Source organism: Podarcis raffonei, chromosome W (genome assembly GCF_027172205.1).
Source record: "Podarcis raffonei isolate rPodRaf1 chromosome W, rPodRaf1.pri, whole genome shotgun sequence".
NCBI classification, from domain to species: Eukaryota; Metazoa; Chordata; class Lepidosauria; order Squamata; family Lacertidae; genus Podarcis; species Podarcis raffonei.
This window is the reverse complement of record NC_070620.1, coordinates 10,291,792-10,304,500: the sequence shown is the minus strand read 5'-3', so window position 1 is coordinate 10,304,500 and position 12,709 is coordinate 10,291,792. Positions and strand designations below refer to the sequence as shown.

General features: G+C 51.7%; 1 protein-coding gene across 1 annotated transcript; it reads right to left on the bottom strand.

The window, feature by feature from the left end:
• Positions 1 to 4,901: 4,901 nt before the first annotated feature.
• On the bottom strand, positions 4,902 to 5,744 carry LOC128406121 (steroidogenic factor 1-like). The gene is made up of 2 exons (XM_053373145.1): positions 5,729 to 5,744; positions 4,902 to 5,215 (listed from the first exon to the last, which is right to left on the bottom strand). The coding sequence occupies exons 1-2, from the start codon at positions 5,742 to 5,744 to the stop codon at positions 4,968 to 4,970; spliced, it is 264 nt and encodes an 87-aa protein (XP_053229120.1). The 3' UTR covers positions 4,902 to 4,967.
• Between the last annotated feature and the right edge of the window lie 6,965 nt (positions 5,745 to 12,709).

The window sequence follows — 12,709 nt, the reverse complement described above, 5'->3', positions numbered from 1 at the left end:
GGGGGGGTTGTTAGGTATTATCGTAGTAGAAAAAGAAAAAGTTTTATCCCCCCTCCTTTCTATTCCGTTCCAATATACCGGCTTAGATGTTATTCTTAGATGTTATCTTTCTTCCTCTCTGTCACTCTTGGCACCTCAGCGGCAGGCTTAATTGGCAGATTAATTACCCCTTCTTCGCTTGAAGTATGCCCAAAACTTAAATCAAAATTTTTATCTTAAGAAATGGAACTAGGTGTGCTCGCGGAGACAGCGTCCAGGAGATCCGACCTCCCTCGGGGGCTTTCCATCCAGTGCCCCCACTCCTCCTTCTCTACAAACTTGGGGCTGGTTTGTTGGGCACCGCGGATGAGACTGCATCTTCCCTTCCACCGGGAAGAATTTGGGATGCTGATTACTCCCATCTCAGCCTCTAAATTACCTCTTGGGAGCTGGAGAAATGGTATTGTCGGCCATCTTTTGTTGCGCCCCTAGTGGAGCCCCCTGAAAATGTGGGAATTTTCCAGAGTCACTCACAAGAGGATGAAGAGGCTGAGGAAGAAGCGGAAACTGAGGATGATGATCAGAGTTCAGATTCCAGCTCAGTGGGCAGCGCTGCTGCTGCTGTCAGCGACAGTGATGACACAGCAGACTACAAGAGTGCAAAGGCCTCAGTCAGACCATCTGATACATCTGACACTGAACTGGAAGAACCACTGTTCACCATTGGCCACTTTTCTCCTAAGAAAGAGGAGATGAGTGCAGAAGACTTGCGTCTAGCACGCAGATCTGAAAGGGCCACAAAAGGCAAACCTCCAAACAGATTTGCTGATGAGTTTGCTAAGACAGGAACTGCGGTTCTTGGTAGCTCAGAGAAGGTGTGGGAACCTGCAAGCTTCAAAGAGGTTCAGGTGTTAACCTCTAAAGATGCTGAACCATGGCTTAATGCCATGAAGGCTGAAGTTGATTCCTTGGATAGGAACCAAACTTAGTGCCAGTAGTCCCAGGAATGAGACTGGTTGGCAGCAAAAGGCCAAGACAGACCAGACTGGCAAAGTTGTCAGACACAAAGCCAGATTGGTTGCCAGAGGTTTTTCTCAGGTACCAGGACAGGATTACCACGAGACCTACTCACCCACCGTCAAGTATGAGAGCATTAGGCTAATGCTCAAGATTGCTGCAGAAGAGAAACTGCATGTTTCTCATCACGATGTGAACACAGCTTTTTTGTATGGGGTTTTGGGGGATGAACTGTATATGCTTCCACCTGATGGAGTGCAGGTACAGAAGGGAATGGTCTGTAAACTATGGAAATGCCTATATGGTCTCAAGCAGAGTGCCAGGTGTTGGAACACAAAACTCACCGAGACATTGCTTTCTCTTGGTTTTCACCAAGGCAAAGCTGATCCATGTGTGTTTGTCAAGGAGGAGGGGCAAAACAAACTGTATTGTTTATGTTTTGTTGATAATCTTCTTTTGTTTTGGAAGAATCAGGCTTTGTATGAAAGCACCCTAGCTCAGCTGAAGGAGCACTTTGACATGAAGGATCTTGGTGAGGTATCCAACTATCTTTCTTTGCAGGTGAAGAAGGACCAAACAGGTAATTTTCTGGTACACCAGAAACAGAAAATTGCTGATGTATTGACCAGGCTGAATTTGGTTGATGCAAACCCAGCAGACACACTGATGGTGACAGGTTACCAGGTAGATAGTACTGCTGAAGCATTTTCTGACACCACACTGTACAGATGCATTCTAGGCAAGCTGAATTTCATTGCTAGATGTTCAAGACTTGACATAGCTGTAAGCACTAACCTGCTGACTTCCGGTCAGCGCCAGCGCTTAATGGCGGATTTCCCCCGGAGTTCCCGAGGGAGATCTGCTTCGTGGGTTTGGGTCCTGCGGCTACGACGGAGCGGGGACCCTTAAAAATCACAGGCGCGAAGCCTGTGAACTGGAGACTCGGTGGGCACCATTGCGCCCCCCCCCCCGACGCTGTGAAGGAGCCTTTTTAAAGGCTACGGAACAGCTGCGGGTGTGCGATGCGGTGCTGAGAGTCGATTTCACCCAGCCTGCGAAGTGAAGCCGTGTCGCCATTAGCGGAGAGCGCTGATTTCTTCCGGATAATTGGATTAACAAGAAACAACTTTCCGTGAGTAGGATTAAAGTTTAAAGATTAATTGGACGCTAAAATTGAAGAAATTGGGTACCGAGACGGACAAGCACTAAAAAGGAAGTCTGTTTTCCGTTCTGCAGTAAGATCAAAGCAAAAGACATCTAAGCTGTAACCTTACACAGGAGACTGGTGGGAGTTAAGGAATCCACCGTTAAAAAGGAAAAAGAACTCCCCCCCCCGAAGGCAGGAGAGGGGGGGAAGAAAATTTTACAGTACTTCCCTGCTTTTTTAAAGAATTTGGACTGTATACTGCTGCTCTTAAACCTGGGATCGGACTGCCGGAGAAAAGAAAACCGGCTAAAGAAAAACCGAAAAGAAATCCTACTGTTCAGGATTGGAAAGCTCTGAAGCGCATAGCCCGCTATTTGAAGGGGACTTTGCACTACAGACTGAGGTTCACTAGTCAGAAGACTGGAGGTCTTGAAATCTTTGCAGATGCTTGCTTTGGAAGTGATACCACGGATGGTACAAGCACTTCTGGAGTATGCTACATGTACAGCCATTGTCTGTTTGACTGGTTGTGCAAAAAGCAGACAACAGTAAACCTAAGTTCCTGTGAAGCAGAACTCAATGCCCTGTCATTTTCACTCATGGATTGTGAATGGTTGGTGCAACTGCTTCAGGACATCAGAGCTTCTGTGAAATGTCCTATACAGGTGTATCAAGACAATAGATCCTGTTTGGCTTTGCTGAACTCAGAGAGTTGCAAGCAAAGAACCAAATACTTGCAGATTAAATCCTTGTGTTTATACAATTCTTGTTGTCTGTCTGTATTCATTTACCACTACTGTTAGTTATATTACCGGGTAGTTTCCTTATACATTTCCCTTCTTCTTATTTTCATTATCCATCACTGTTCTTAATCTTTCCTGTTATGAGGTCTGTTTCCAATTCTACTGGTTTTACTATTGCATCTTATCTTTCCTGTACACAACATAAATTTTCCCCATTCTTTTTGAAATGTTTCATCGCCCTGTTGTCAAATTTCCCCTGTTAGTTTGGCTATTTCTGCATATTCCATTACCTTCTGTCACCATTCTTCTACTGTTGGTAATTGCTGCTGTTTCCAAACCTGGGCTCTGAAGAGCAAGTATAAATGTAAAATGTAATACAATACGTGTATGTGGAGTATCTAATTGAAAAACTAATAAAGATTATTTGAAAAAAAAGGAAAAAAGGAAAAATGGTGGCTCGTATTTTAATTCTGGTGCCCAGACAAATGCCATTGCAGAAGGCCAGCATTTGCCCACTGAAGCCAATTAGTGCAGGAGACTAATGAGTCTTTAGCTGAGGATTATGGGGAGGGTGGTGTGTGTGTGTGTGCATGCGTGTGCGTGCGTGTGTGCCCCTGCCTTTCCGTACAGAGCCGGCCAACTGTCCATGCATAAGAATTGCAAACTCCCCCAAACTGCTGCTATTCCCAGGTTCACTTGTGAGGACACTATTCGAACAGCTTCAGCCATGGGAGGTCTGTAAATAGCCTGCCTACCATCTGCTGCAAAAAGATGTCCTTCAGAGAGGGAGAGAAATGTGCAGAGAGAGGGATGTGGCCCTGCTGCTGGAAACTTCTTGCACCCAAGGTGTTGACCACCCATATCATGCTCTCATGGCAGGACTCAGCCCTGAACCTGTAATGTAGTGATAAATTGAGCAGAGTCTCTGATCAGGTGCAGAGTGCCTTTCTGCCTACCGCCCTGAATGGTACCCAACCAAAGATGCAGACTTTTTTGAGGAGGGGAGGAAAAGAAAACACGCACACACAGAGCTATAACTGAATTGAAAACTTTATTGGAATGTCTTATTTGGTAAGATAGTTCACCACTAACCAATGCTCAGAAGGACCTTCTGAGTAAAATGTTGAGAAGGGAGACACTTAAGAGCACTTTTTATTTCAGAAGGAAAAAAACACATACGGGCAGAGCCTGGCACTTCCAAACTGTCTTCTCCAACTCTTTCAAACCAGAAGAGACACACAAAAGTAGTCCAAACATTATATGTGGAGCAGAAAATGCTGCAAAGTGTAATCAAAACCCACAGGGAAATATATATGAGAATGCAACTAACAGATAACCAATGCAAACTATAGAAGGAGCACCGGACTTGCTCAACTCATAGCTGCAAGGCCTCGGAGAAAGGTCTCCCAAAATGAAGCCCCAAGGGGGAGAGTGGTTTCAGTGTATCTGAGGCACAACAATCTCGCTCTCATGGTGGCCCATGGGCCACAGAAATCATCCTTGTGGCCAACCTGGCCACTACCTGCAGAGGGACAGACGGGGTGCGGGGGCCTTCCAATGGGTAGCTGTACTGGGCCTTTTTCTCTCCATCTTTTCCCAGCCATCCAGCTAGAGGACCATGCCTGGAGAGCAGGTGGGGAGCTCGGGCAGATGCCTCCTCTCTCACACACCCTGGGAGAAGACTCCTCTCCCACCCAGTTAGGAAAGCCAACCCCCACCCAAAGCATCCCCTAAACAGCCTCCAAGGGCAGTCCCCACACAGCTTAGCCCCATGGCTTTTAGAGAGCGAGAGCCTGGAACTCAGGAGGAATCACACCAAAATGCAGGCAAGGGTTGGGGTTTGCACCCGCAGCTGCCTGGTGGGGAAACCAGGCGACCTGGAGCTTCTCAATGGCATGTATGAAAGTCAGAACTGGGAGAGGTCGCCTGTGGGGAGGGGATGACAAGACACTCACCCTTCCCTGTCACCCTACACCCCCCCCAATCCTGGGGCCTGACCTATCTGCCACCACCCTTGCACCTCTGCTGCCGTGAGTCTCTTCCCCAGACGAAGGGGGGACAGAGAGCCTTGCTTTGCGCTCTCATGTCCGCTTGGCATGGAGCATTTGAATCAGGAGGCTGTTGCAGGGCACGTCCCCGCTCAGGTGCTTGTGGTACAGGTACTCCTCCGCTTGCATGCTCAGGGACCGGACGTTAGCCAGCTGCATCAGAAGCTGGCGGAACTTGTCTGTGGCGTGTGGGTAGTTGCAGAGGGTGTACTCCATCAGGGCTGCGTTGGCCTTTTCCTGGGCTTCCTTCACCACACTTGAATTCTCCACGAATTTCACATCTGCAGCAGGGGGGAGGGGGAGGGGAAATAAGGGGGGGATGCATTGAATGGGGTAACTTCTCTTGAATGGAGGGACTTCCTCCTGGGCACACAGGCCGCAAACATGGAAGGTGTCGCTTGCAAAGCGCGCACAAGCCATCGGCTGATATCTGCAAAACGGCTGAGGTGGATGGAGAGGCTCCCCTGTGAGGAGAGCCTGCAGCAGTCGGGGCTTTTTAGTGTAGAGAAAAGGGGACCGGAGGCGACCTGACGGAAGCATAAACAATTGCATGTGGTGTGGAGAAAGCGGAGTTTTCCCCCTCCCTCTCGCATGATGACACCAGAACTCGTGGGCATCCAATGAGGCTGAATGTTGGAAGATTCAGGACAGAGAAAAGGAAGTAGTTCTTCAAGCAGCGCAACATTAAACTATGGAACTCCCTCCCACAGCAGGCAATGATGGTCACCAATTTGGAGAGCCTTGATGGAGGTTTGGACAAATCCATGGAGGAGGAGGAGATGAGCCACAATTACTGCGCTCTGCCTCCATGGTCAGAGGCAGCGACGCTTCTGAATACCAGATGCAGGAAACCACAGGAGGGGAGATCTGCTCTTGTGCAAGGATCCTGCTTGCTGGTTTCCCACAAGCATCTAGTCAGCCACTGTGAGAACAGGACTAGATAGCACATTGGCCTGATCCAGCTAATGGCTCTTCCTACCTTCATAAGCTTCATCTGGCCATCTGCCTGGATGAACAGGGTCTGACCTTGCCAGCCTTATGCTTTGCAGATGAGCATCAGGCTGGTAAAGGCTATGCAAGATAAATAAACCATATCTGACAAGCGATCTTCTTCTTACTTTCTGATGTTCCCTAAACAAACCTTCACTTCAAAGCCACTCTGTTGTGTTCCTCTCTAAACACCAGCTGGAGGGATTGGGGCTTAATCTGTTTGGCCTTCCCAGGTGAAAATAGGGCTCAGCTGACATGGAAACCATGATCCAAGGTGCCTCAAGCACCTCAGCCAAAGAACACGTGGTAGGAGGATGAGAAAGACGGGTGTGAATGTGCAGTGATAAGCACATCCCTCTTAAGCTGTCGCCCACCTGCCTGAAAATGTGCCTGCTCTATGCACACTGCTCTTGAAAACTCGGCAAAAGCTGCCAATGGAAACTTCCTTCCTTGGGCCTGACTTCAACTGTGGGGCGTGGAGGGGGGCCACTGGGGGAGGGCAGGGGCCAAGCAACAGCAGTGGGAGGGGGCTTTAGCTCAATGGTGGGCGGCCACCTGTTCCTCCTATTCTTGCCACGCTCACAAGGGGGAGATGAGACAGGGCCTTTTCAAGGCTAACTGGGAAGACACAGCGGGCCCTTTGGGCGTGTCGCCAAAATCTCTCCTCCCTCCCTCTCACTTCCAACACTCAGCCTAGAACCACAGAATTCTGGCCTCACCTCCAAAAGAGCATTGGAGGGGCTTTGAAAAAATGGCGGACGAGGTGGAGCAGCAACAAACCACAAATACTGTAGAAGAGCCCTTGGATCTCATCAAGCTTAGTCTTGATGAACAAATTGATGAAAAAATGAGAAATGACCGAAAACTTCGAGGCAGATTATTTGCTTGTTACCAGCACTTAAATAAGATTTTGGGTGATGTTGAGGAGACTGTGACAACAATAGAAATGGATGAAGAAACCTATGAAGAGATTTATAAATCTACCAAAAGGAATACAGTGGTACCTCGGGTTAAGTACTTAATTCGTTCCGGAGGTCCGTTCTTAACCTGAAACTGTTCTTAACCTGAAGCACCACTTTAGCTAATGGGGCCTCCTGCTGTCGCCGCGCCGCCAGAGCACGATTTCTGTTCTCATCCTGAAGCAAAGTTCATAACCCGAGATACTGCCCAGGAGGACTCCCCTGAGTGAGTGCCTGAGGGCCCTGCTCCTTCCTGCCACTTACCATCTGGCCTGGGGCGGGGCCTGGGGCCTCATAAGGACTGCGTGCGGCTTGCTGCCTGCTGCCCAGGAGGACTCCCCTGTGTGAGTGCCTGAGGGTCCTGCTCTTGCCACTTACCATCTGGCCTGGGGCGGGGCCTGGGGCCTCATAAGGACTGCGTGCGGCTTGCTGCCTGCTGCCCAGGAAGACTCCCCTGTGTGAGTGCCTGAGGGCCCTGCTCCTTCCTGCCACTTACCATCTGGCCTGGGGCGGGGCCTGGGGCCTCATAAGGACTGCGTGCGGCTTGCTGCCTGCTGCCCAGGAAGACTCCCCTGTGTGAGTGCCCGAGGGCCCTGCTCCTTCCTGCCACTTACCATCTGGCCGGGGGCAGGGCCTGAAGCCTCATAAGGACTGCGTGCGGCTTGCTGCCTGCTGCCCAGGAGGACTCCCCTGAGTGAGTGCCTGAGGGCCCTGCTCCTTCCTGCCACTTACCATCTGGCCTGGGGCGGGGCCTGGGGCCTCATAAGGACTGCGTGCGGCTTGCTGCCTGCTGCCCAGGAAGACTCCCCTGTGTGAGTGCCTGAGGGCCCTGCTCCTTCCTGCCACTTACCATCTGGCCGGGGGCAGGGCCTGAAGCCTCATAAGGACTGCGTGCGGCTTGCTGCCTGCTGCCCAGGAGGACTCCCCTGAGTGAGTGCCTGAGGGCCCTGCTCCTTCCTGCCACTTACCATCTGGCCTGGGGCGGGGCCTGGGGCCTCATAAGGACTGCGTGCGGCTTGCTGCCTGCTGCCCAGGAAGACCCCCCTGAGTGAGTGCCTGAGGGCCCTGCTCCTTCCTGCCACTTACCATCTGGCCTGGGGCGGGGCCTGGGGCCTCATAAGGACTGCGTGCGGCTTGCTGCCTGCTGCCCAGGAGGACTCCCCTGAGTGAGTGCCTGAGGGCCCTGCTCCTTCCTGCCACTTACCATCTGGCCTGGGGCGGGGCCTGGGGCCTCATAAGGACTGCGTGGTGCTTGCTGCCTGCTGCCCAGGAGGACTCCCCTGTGTGAGTGCCTGAGGGCCCTGCTCCTTCCTGCCACTTACCATCTGGCCTGGGGCGGGGCCTGGGGCCTCATAAGGGCTGCGTGCTGCTTGCTGCCTGCTGCCCAGGAGGACTCCCCTGTGTGAGTGCCTGAGGGCCCTGCTCCTTCCTGCCACTTACCATCTGGCCTGGGGCGGGGCCTGGGGCCTCATAAGGACTGCGTGCGGCTTGCTGCCTGCTGCCCAGGAAGACTCCCCTGAGTGAGTGCCTGAGGGCCCTGCTCCTTCCTGCCACTTACCATCTGGCCTGGGGCGGGGCCTGGGGCCTCATAAGGACTGCGTGCGGCTTGCTGCCTGCTGCCCAGGAAGACTCCCCTGAGTGAGTGCCTGAGGGTCCTGCTCTTGCCACTTACCATCTGGCCTGGGGCGGGGCCTGGGGCCTCATAAGGACTGCGTGCGGCTTGCTGCCTGCTGCCCAGGAAGACTCCCCTGTGTGAGTGCCTGAGGGCCCTGCTCCTGCCACTTACCACCTGGCCCAGGGCAGGGCCTGACAGGCCTCACCAGGACAGTTGTTACTGCCAGGGGGGCACAGAGTGTTTTTAGAGTGTTTTTAAAATGTTTTTAAAATTTTTCTTTTGGATTTTTTGTATGTGGCGGGTGGGGGTGGGATGGATGTTTGGTTGGGCTTGGGGAATTTTTTTATTTTTATTTTGATGTTTTTGTAATTTTTACATTATTATTTTTTGTTTGTTTGTATTGTTTTATTGGTTTTATTTGTTTGTTTAAGGTGTTATTTTGTTCTTAGGGGGAGGGGTCAGGGCTGCCGGGGAGTGGGCCCCAGCCCACAAAATGGCTGGGGCATGTTCCACAGGGGGGGATGCACTGGGACAACCGATCTCGGTGATCACGGGTAGGAGGAGGAGTTACGCTAAGACTAGACCATGTCATTACAGAGGGGGCAGGTTTAGTCGTTGTCTGAGGACTATTCCTGCCTCCGGGTCTGGCCCTGACCGGATGGATACTAGAATCAGCAAGGGATACCCACATGACCTGAAGGTGCTGCTGTGCAATGCCAGGTCAATGATTCATAAGACCACTGCCATCCATGACTTGATCATGGATGGAGGACTTGACCTGGCATGTGTAACAGAGACTTGGTTGGATGAAGCAGATGGGCCTGTCCTTGCCGCTGCTTGTCCACCAGGTTTCTCTTACGCACAGCAACCCAGGTCATGTGGGCGGGGAGGGGGGGTTGCAGTGATTTTTAGGAAGTCATTAGTTTGCACCAGGCGTCCTATTGGGAAGACCCAGTTTTCCGAGTGCATGTTCTGGAAGTTGGGCAATAGGGGCAGTACAGGATTCCTTTTGGTGTACCGACCTCCCCGCTGCACCAAGGATTCCCTGCCCGAGCTGCTTCAGGTCGTGGCGGATGTTCTCCTGGAGACACCTAGCTTGGTCGTCCTAGGGGATTTTAACATCCATGCCGACACGACCTTACAAGGGGCCGCTCGGGACTTCGTGGAAAGCATGGCCTCCATGGGGCTGTCCCTGAATAAGTCTGGCCCAACCCATAGCTGCGGACATGCCTTGGACCTGGTGTTTACCTCTATGGATGTTGGTGATCTGACACTAAGTAAAAGCGAAATGAAAGAAGTGCCATGGTCAGATCACTTCCTGGTGCAACTGGACTTCTCTGCGACCCATCCCCTCTGCAGGGAGGTGGGACCAATTCGGATGGTCCGCCCCCGCCACTTAATGGATCCAAATGGTTTCCAGAGAGTGGTAGGGGATGCTTTATCCCATGTTGATGGCCTTTCAGCTGATTCCCTGGTGGCCCGCTGGAATGTGGAGTTAACCAGGGCTATTGACTGTTTGGCTCCGAAGCGCCCTCTCCGATTGCATGGAGCCCGGACAGCCCCGTGGTTTTCCACGGATCTGAGGGCAATGAAACAATCGTTGAGACGGCTAGAGCGCCGGTGGCGGATAACTCATTCCGAATCTGACCGGACACAGGTTAGAGCTCAACGTCGAGCCTACCAAGTGGCGATAGCGACGGCGAAGAAGAATTTCTTCGCCGCCTCTATTGCATCTGCAGAAAACAGCAGCAGGAGACTTTTTCAGGTGGTTCACAATTTAGCGGAACCACCTGCAACATCGGGGCCCAGTACGGGCCACATGTTCTCCTGCAATGATTTTGCAAAGTTTTTTGCAGATAAAATCGCTCAGATTCGGGAAGAAGTAGACTCCACCGTGGGAGCAGGGCCAGGGCGGGAGAGTGCTAGAGTTCTGTCTAGTCAAGTTGAGTGGGATCAATTCCAATCTGTTACCTCCGAGGATGTGGACAGGCTGCTTGGACGAGTGAAACCAACCACCTGTCTCCTGGATCCTTGCCCATCCTGGCTTATAAAAGCTAGCCGGGAAGGACTGGGCAATGGGCTTCGTGGGGTGGTGAATGCTTCCCTCCGTGAGGGAGCCTTCCCAGACCGGCTGAAAGAGGCGGTTATTAAACCGCTTCTTAAAAAACCATCTTTAGATGCGGCCACGATGGCCAACTATTGCCCAGTCTCAAATCTTCCATTCTTGGGCAAGGTGATTGAGCGAGCGGTTGCCGAACAACTCCAGGCACGCCTGGAAGAAGCGGACCATTTGGATCCCTTCCAGTCGGGATTCAGGCCTCATCATGGGACTGAAACTGCCTTGGTCGCACTGGTTGATGATCTCCGGCGGGCTAGGGACAAAGGTGAGAGCTGTTTCCTAGTTCTGCTGGATCTCTCAGCGGTGTTTGATACCATCGACCATAACATCCTTCTGGACCGTCTTGAGGGGCTGGGAGCTGGGGGCACTGTCATACAGTGGTTCCGCTCCTTCCTCCTGGGCCGTGTTCAGAAAGTGGTGGTGGGGGATGAGTGTTCAGACCCCTGGGCTCTCACTTGTGGGGTGCCTCAGGGTTCTGTCCTCTCCCCCATGCTTTTCAACATTTACATGCAGCCGCTGGGAGAGATCATCAGGAGGTTTGGGCTGGGTGTTCATCAGTATGCGGATGATACCCAGCTCTACCTCTCTTTTAAATCAGAACCAGTGAGGGCGGTGAAGGTCCTGTGTGAGTGTCTGGAGGCGGTTGGAGGATGGATGGTGGCTAACGGATTGAGGTTGAATCCTGACAAGACAGAAGTACTGTTTTTGGGGGACAGGAGGCGGGCAGGTGTGGAGGATTCCCTGGTCCTGAATGGGGTAACTGTGACCCTGAAGGACCAGGTGCGCAGCCTGGGAGTCATTTTGGACTCACAGCTGTCCATGGAGGCACAGGTCAAATCTGTGTCCAGGGCAGCTGTTTACCAGCTCCATCTGGTACGTAGGCTGAGACCCTATCTGCCTGCGGACTGTCTCGCCAGAGTGGTGCATGCTCTGGTTATCTCCCGCTTGGACTACTGCAATGCGCTCTACGTGGGGCTACCTTTGAAGGTGACTCGGAAACTACAACTAATCCAGAATGCAGCAGCTAGACTGGTGACTGGGGGCGGCCGCCGAGACCATATAACACCGGTCTTGAAAGACCTACATTGGCTCCCAGTACGTTTCCGAGCACAATTCAAAGTGTTGGTGCTGACCTTTAAAGCCCTAAACGGCCTCGGTCCAGTATACCTGAAGGAGCGTCTCCACCCCCATCATTCTGCCCGGACACTGAGGTCCAGTGCCGAGGGCCTTCTGGCGGTTCCCTCATTGCGAGAAGCAAAGCTACAGGGAACCAGGCAGAGGGCCTTTTCGGTAGTGGCGCCCGCCCTGTGGAACGCCCTTCCAGCAGATGTCAAAGAGATAAACAACTACCTGACATTCAGAAGACATCTTAAGGCAGCCCTGTTCAGGGAAGTTTTTAACGTGTGATATTTTACTGTATTTTTGGTTTTTATGGAAGCCGCCCAGAGTGGCTGGGGAGGCCCAGCCAGATGGGCGGGGTATAAATAATAAATTATTATTATTATTATTATTATACTATTTCTGGGTTAGCGGAGTCTGTAACCTGAAGCGTATGTAACCTGAAGCGTATGTAACCCGAGGTACCACTGTATTCCGATGCTGTTTGTCCGAGGAGATGGAGTTGTACTTGTAGCTCCTCCACTGTGGGTTGGCTGAAACCATGAAGAAAATGGAGAAATGAAACCATGAAGAAAATGGTCATTGAAGATTCAGGACAGAGAAAAGGAAGTAGTTCTTCATGCAGCGCATTATTAAGTTATATCGTGCAAGAGAGTGTGTTCAGAAAGGACTCATTCAGGTGTCCTACATGCCCGGAAATGAAATTCCTGCAGATCTGCTGTCTAAGGTTGTTAACAGAGAACAACTTAAGGTTTATGTACAAAGGTTGCAATTGTGTTGAACTACAGGTACCAGAGGCAACACAGAAAGGGGGAGGATGTAAGGATATTGATGTTGATATTGATTTTCCGTTCCGCCTTAAGAGGAACACATATGTGTGTTGGGATACTGCCAGGGGGACAGAGGCCATCATGACTCCACGTCGCCTCCGGACGATCCATCGATCTCCCGTAGATACGCAGTATCAGTCAAT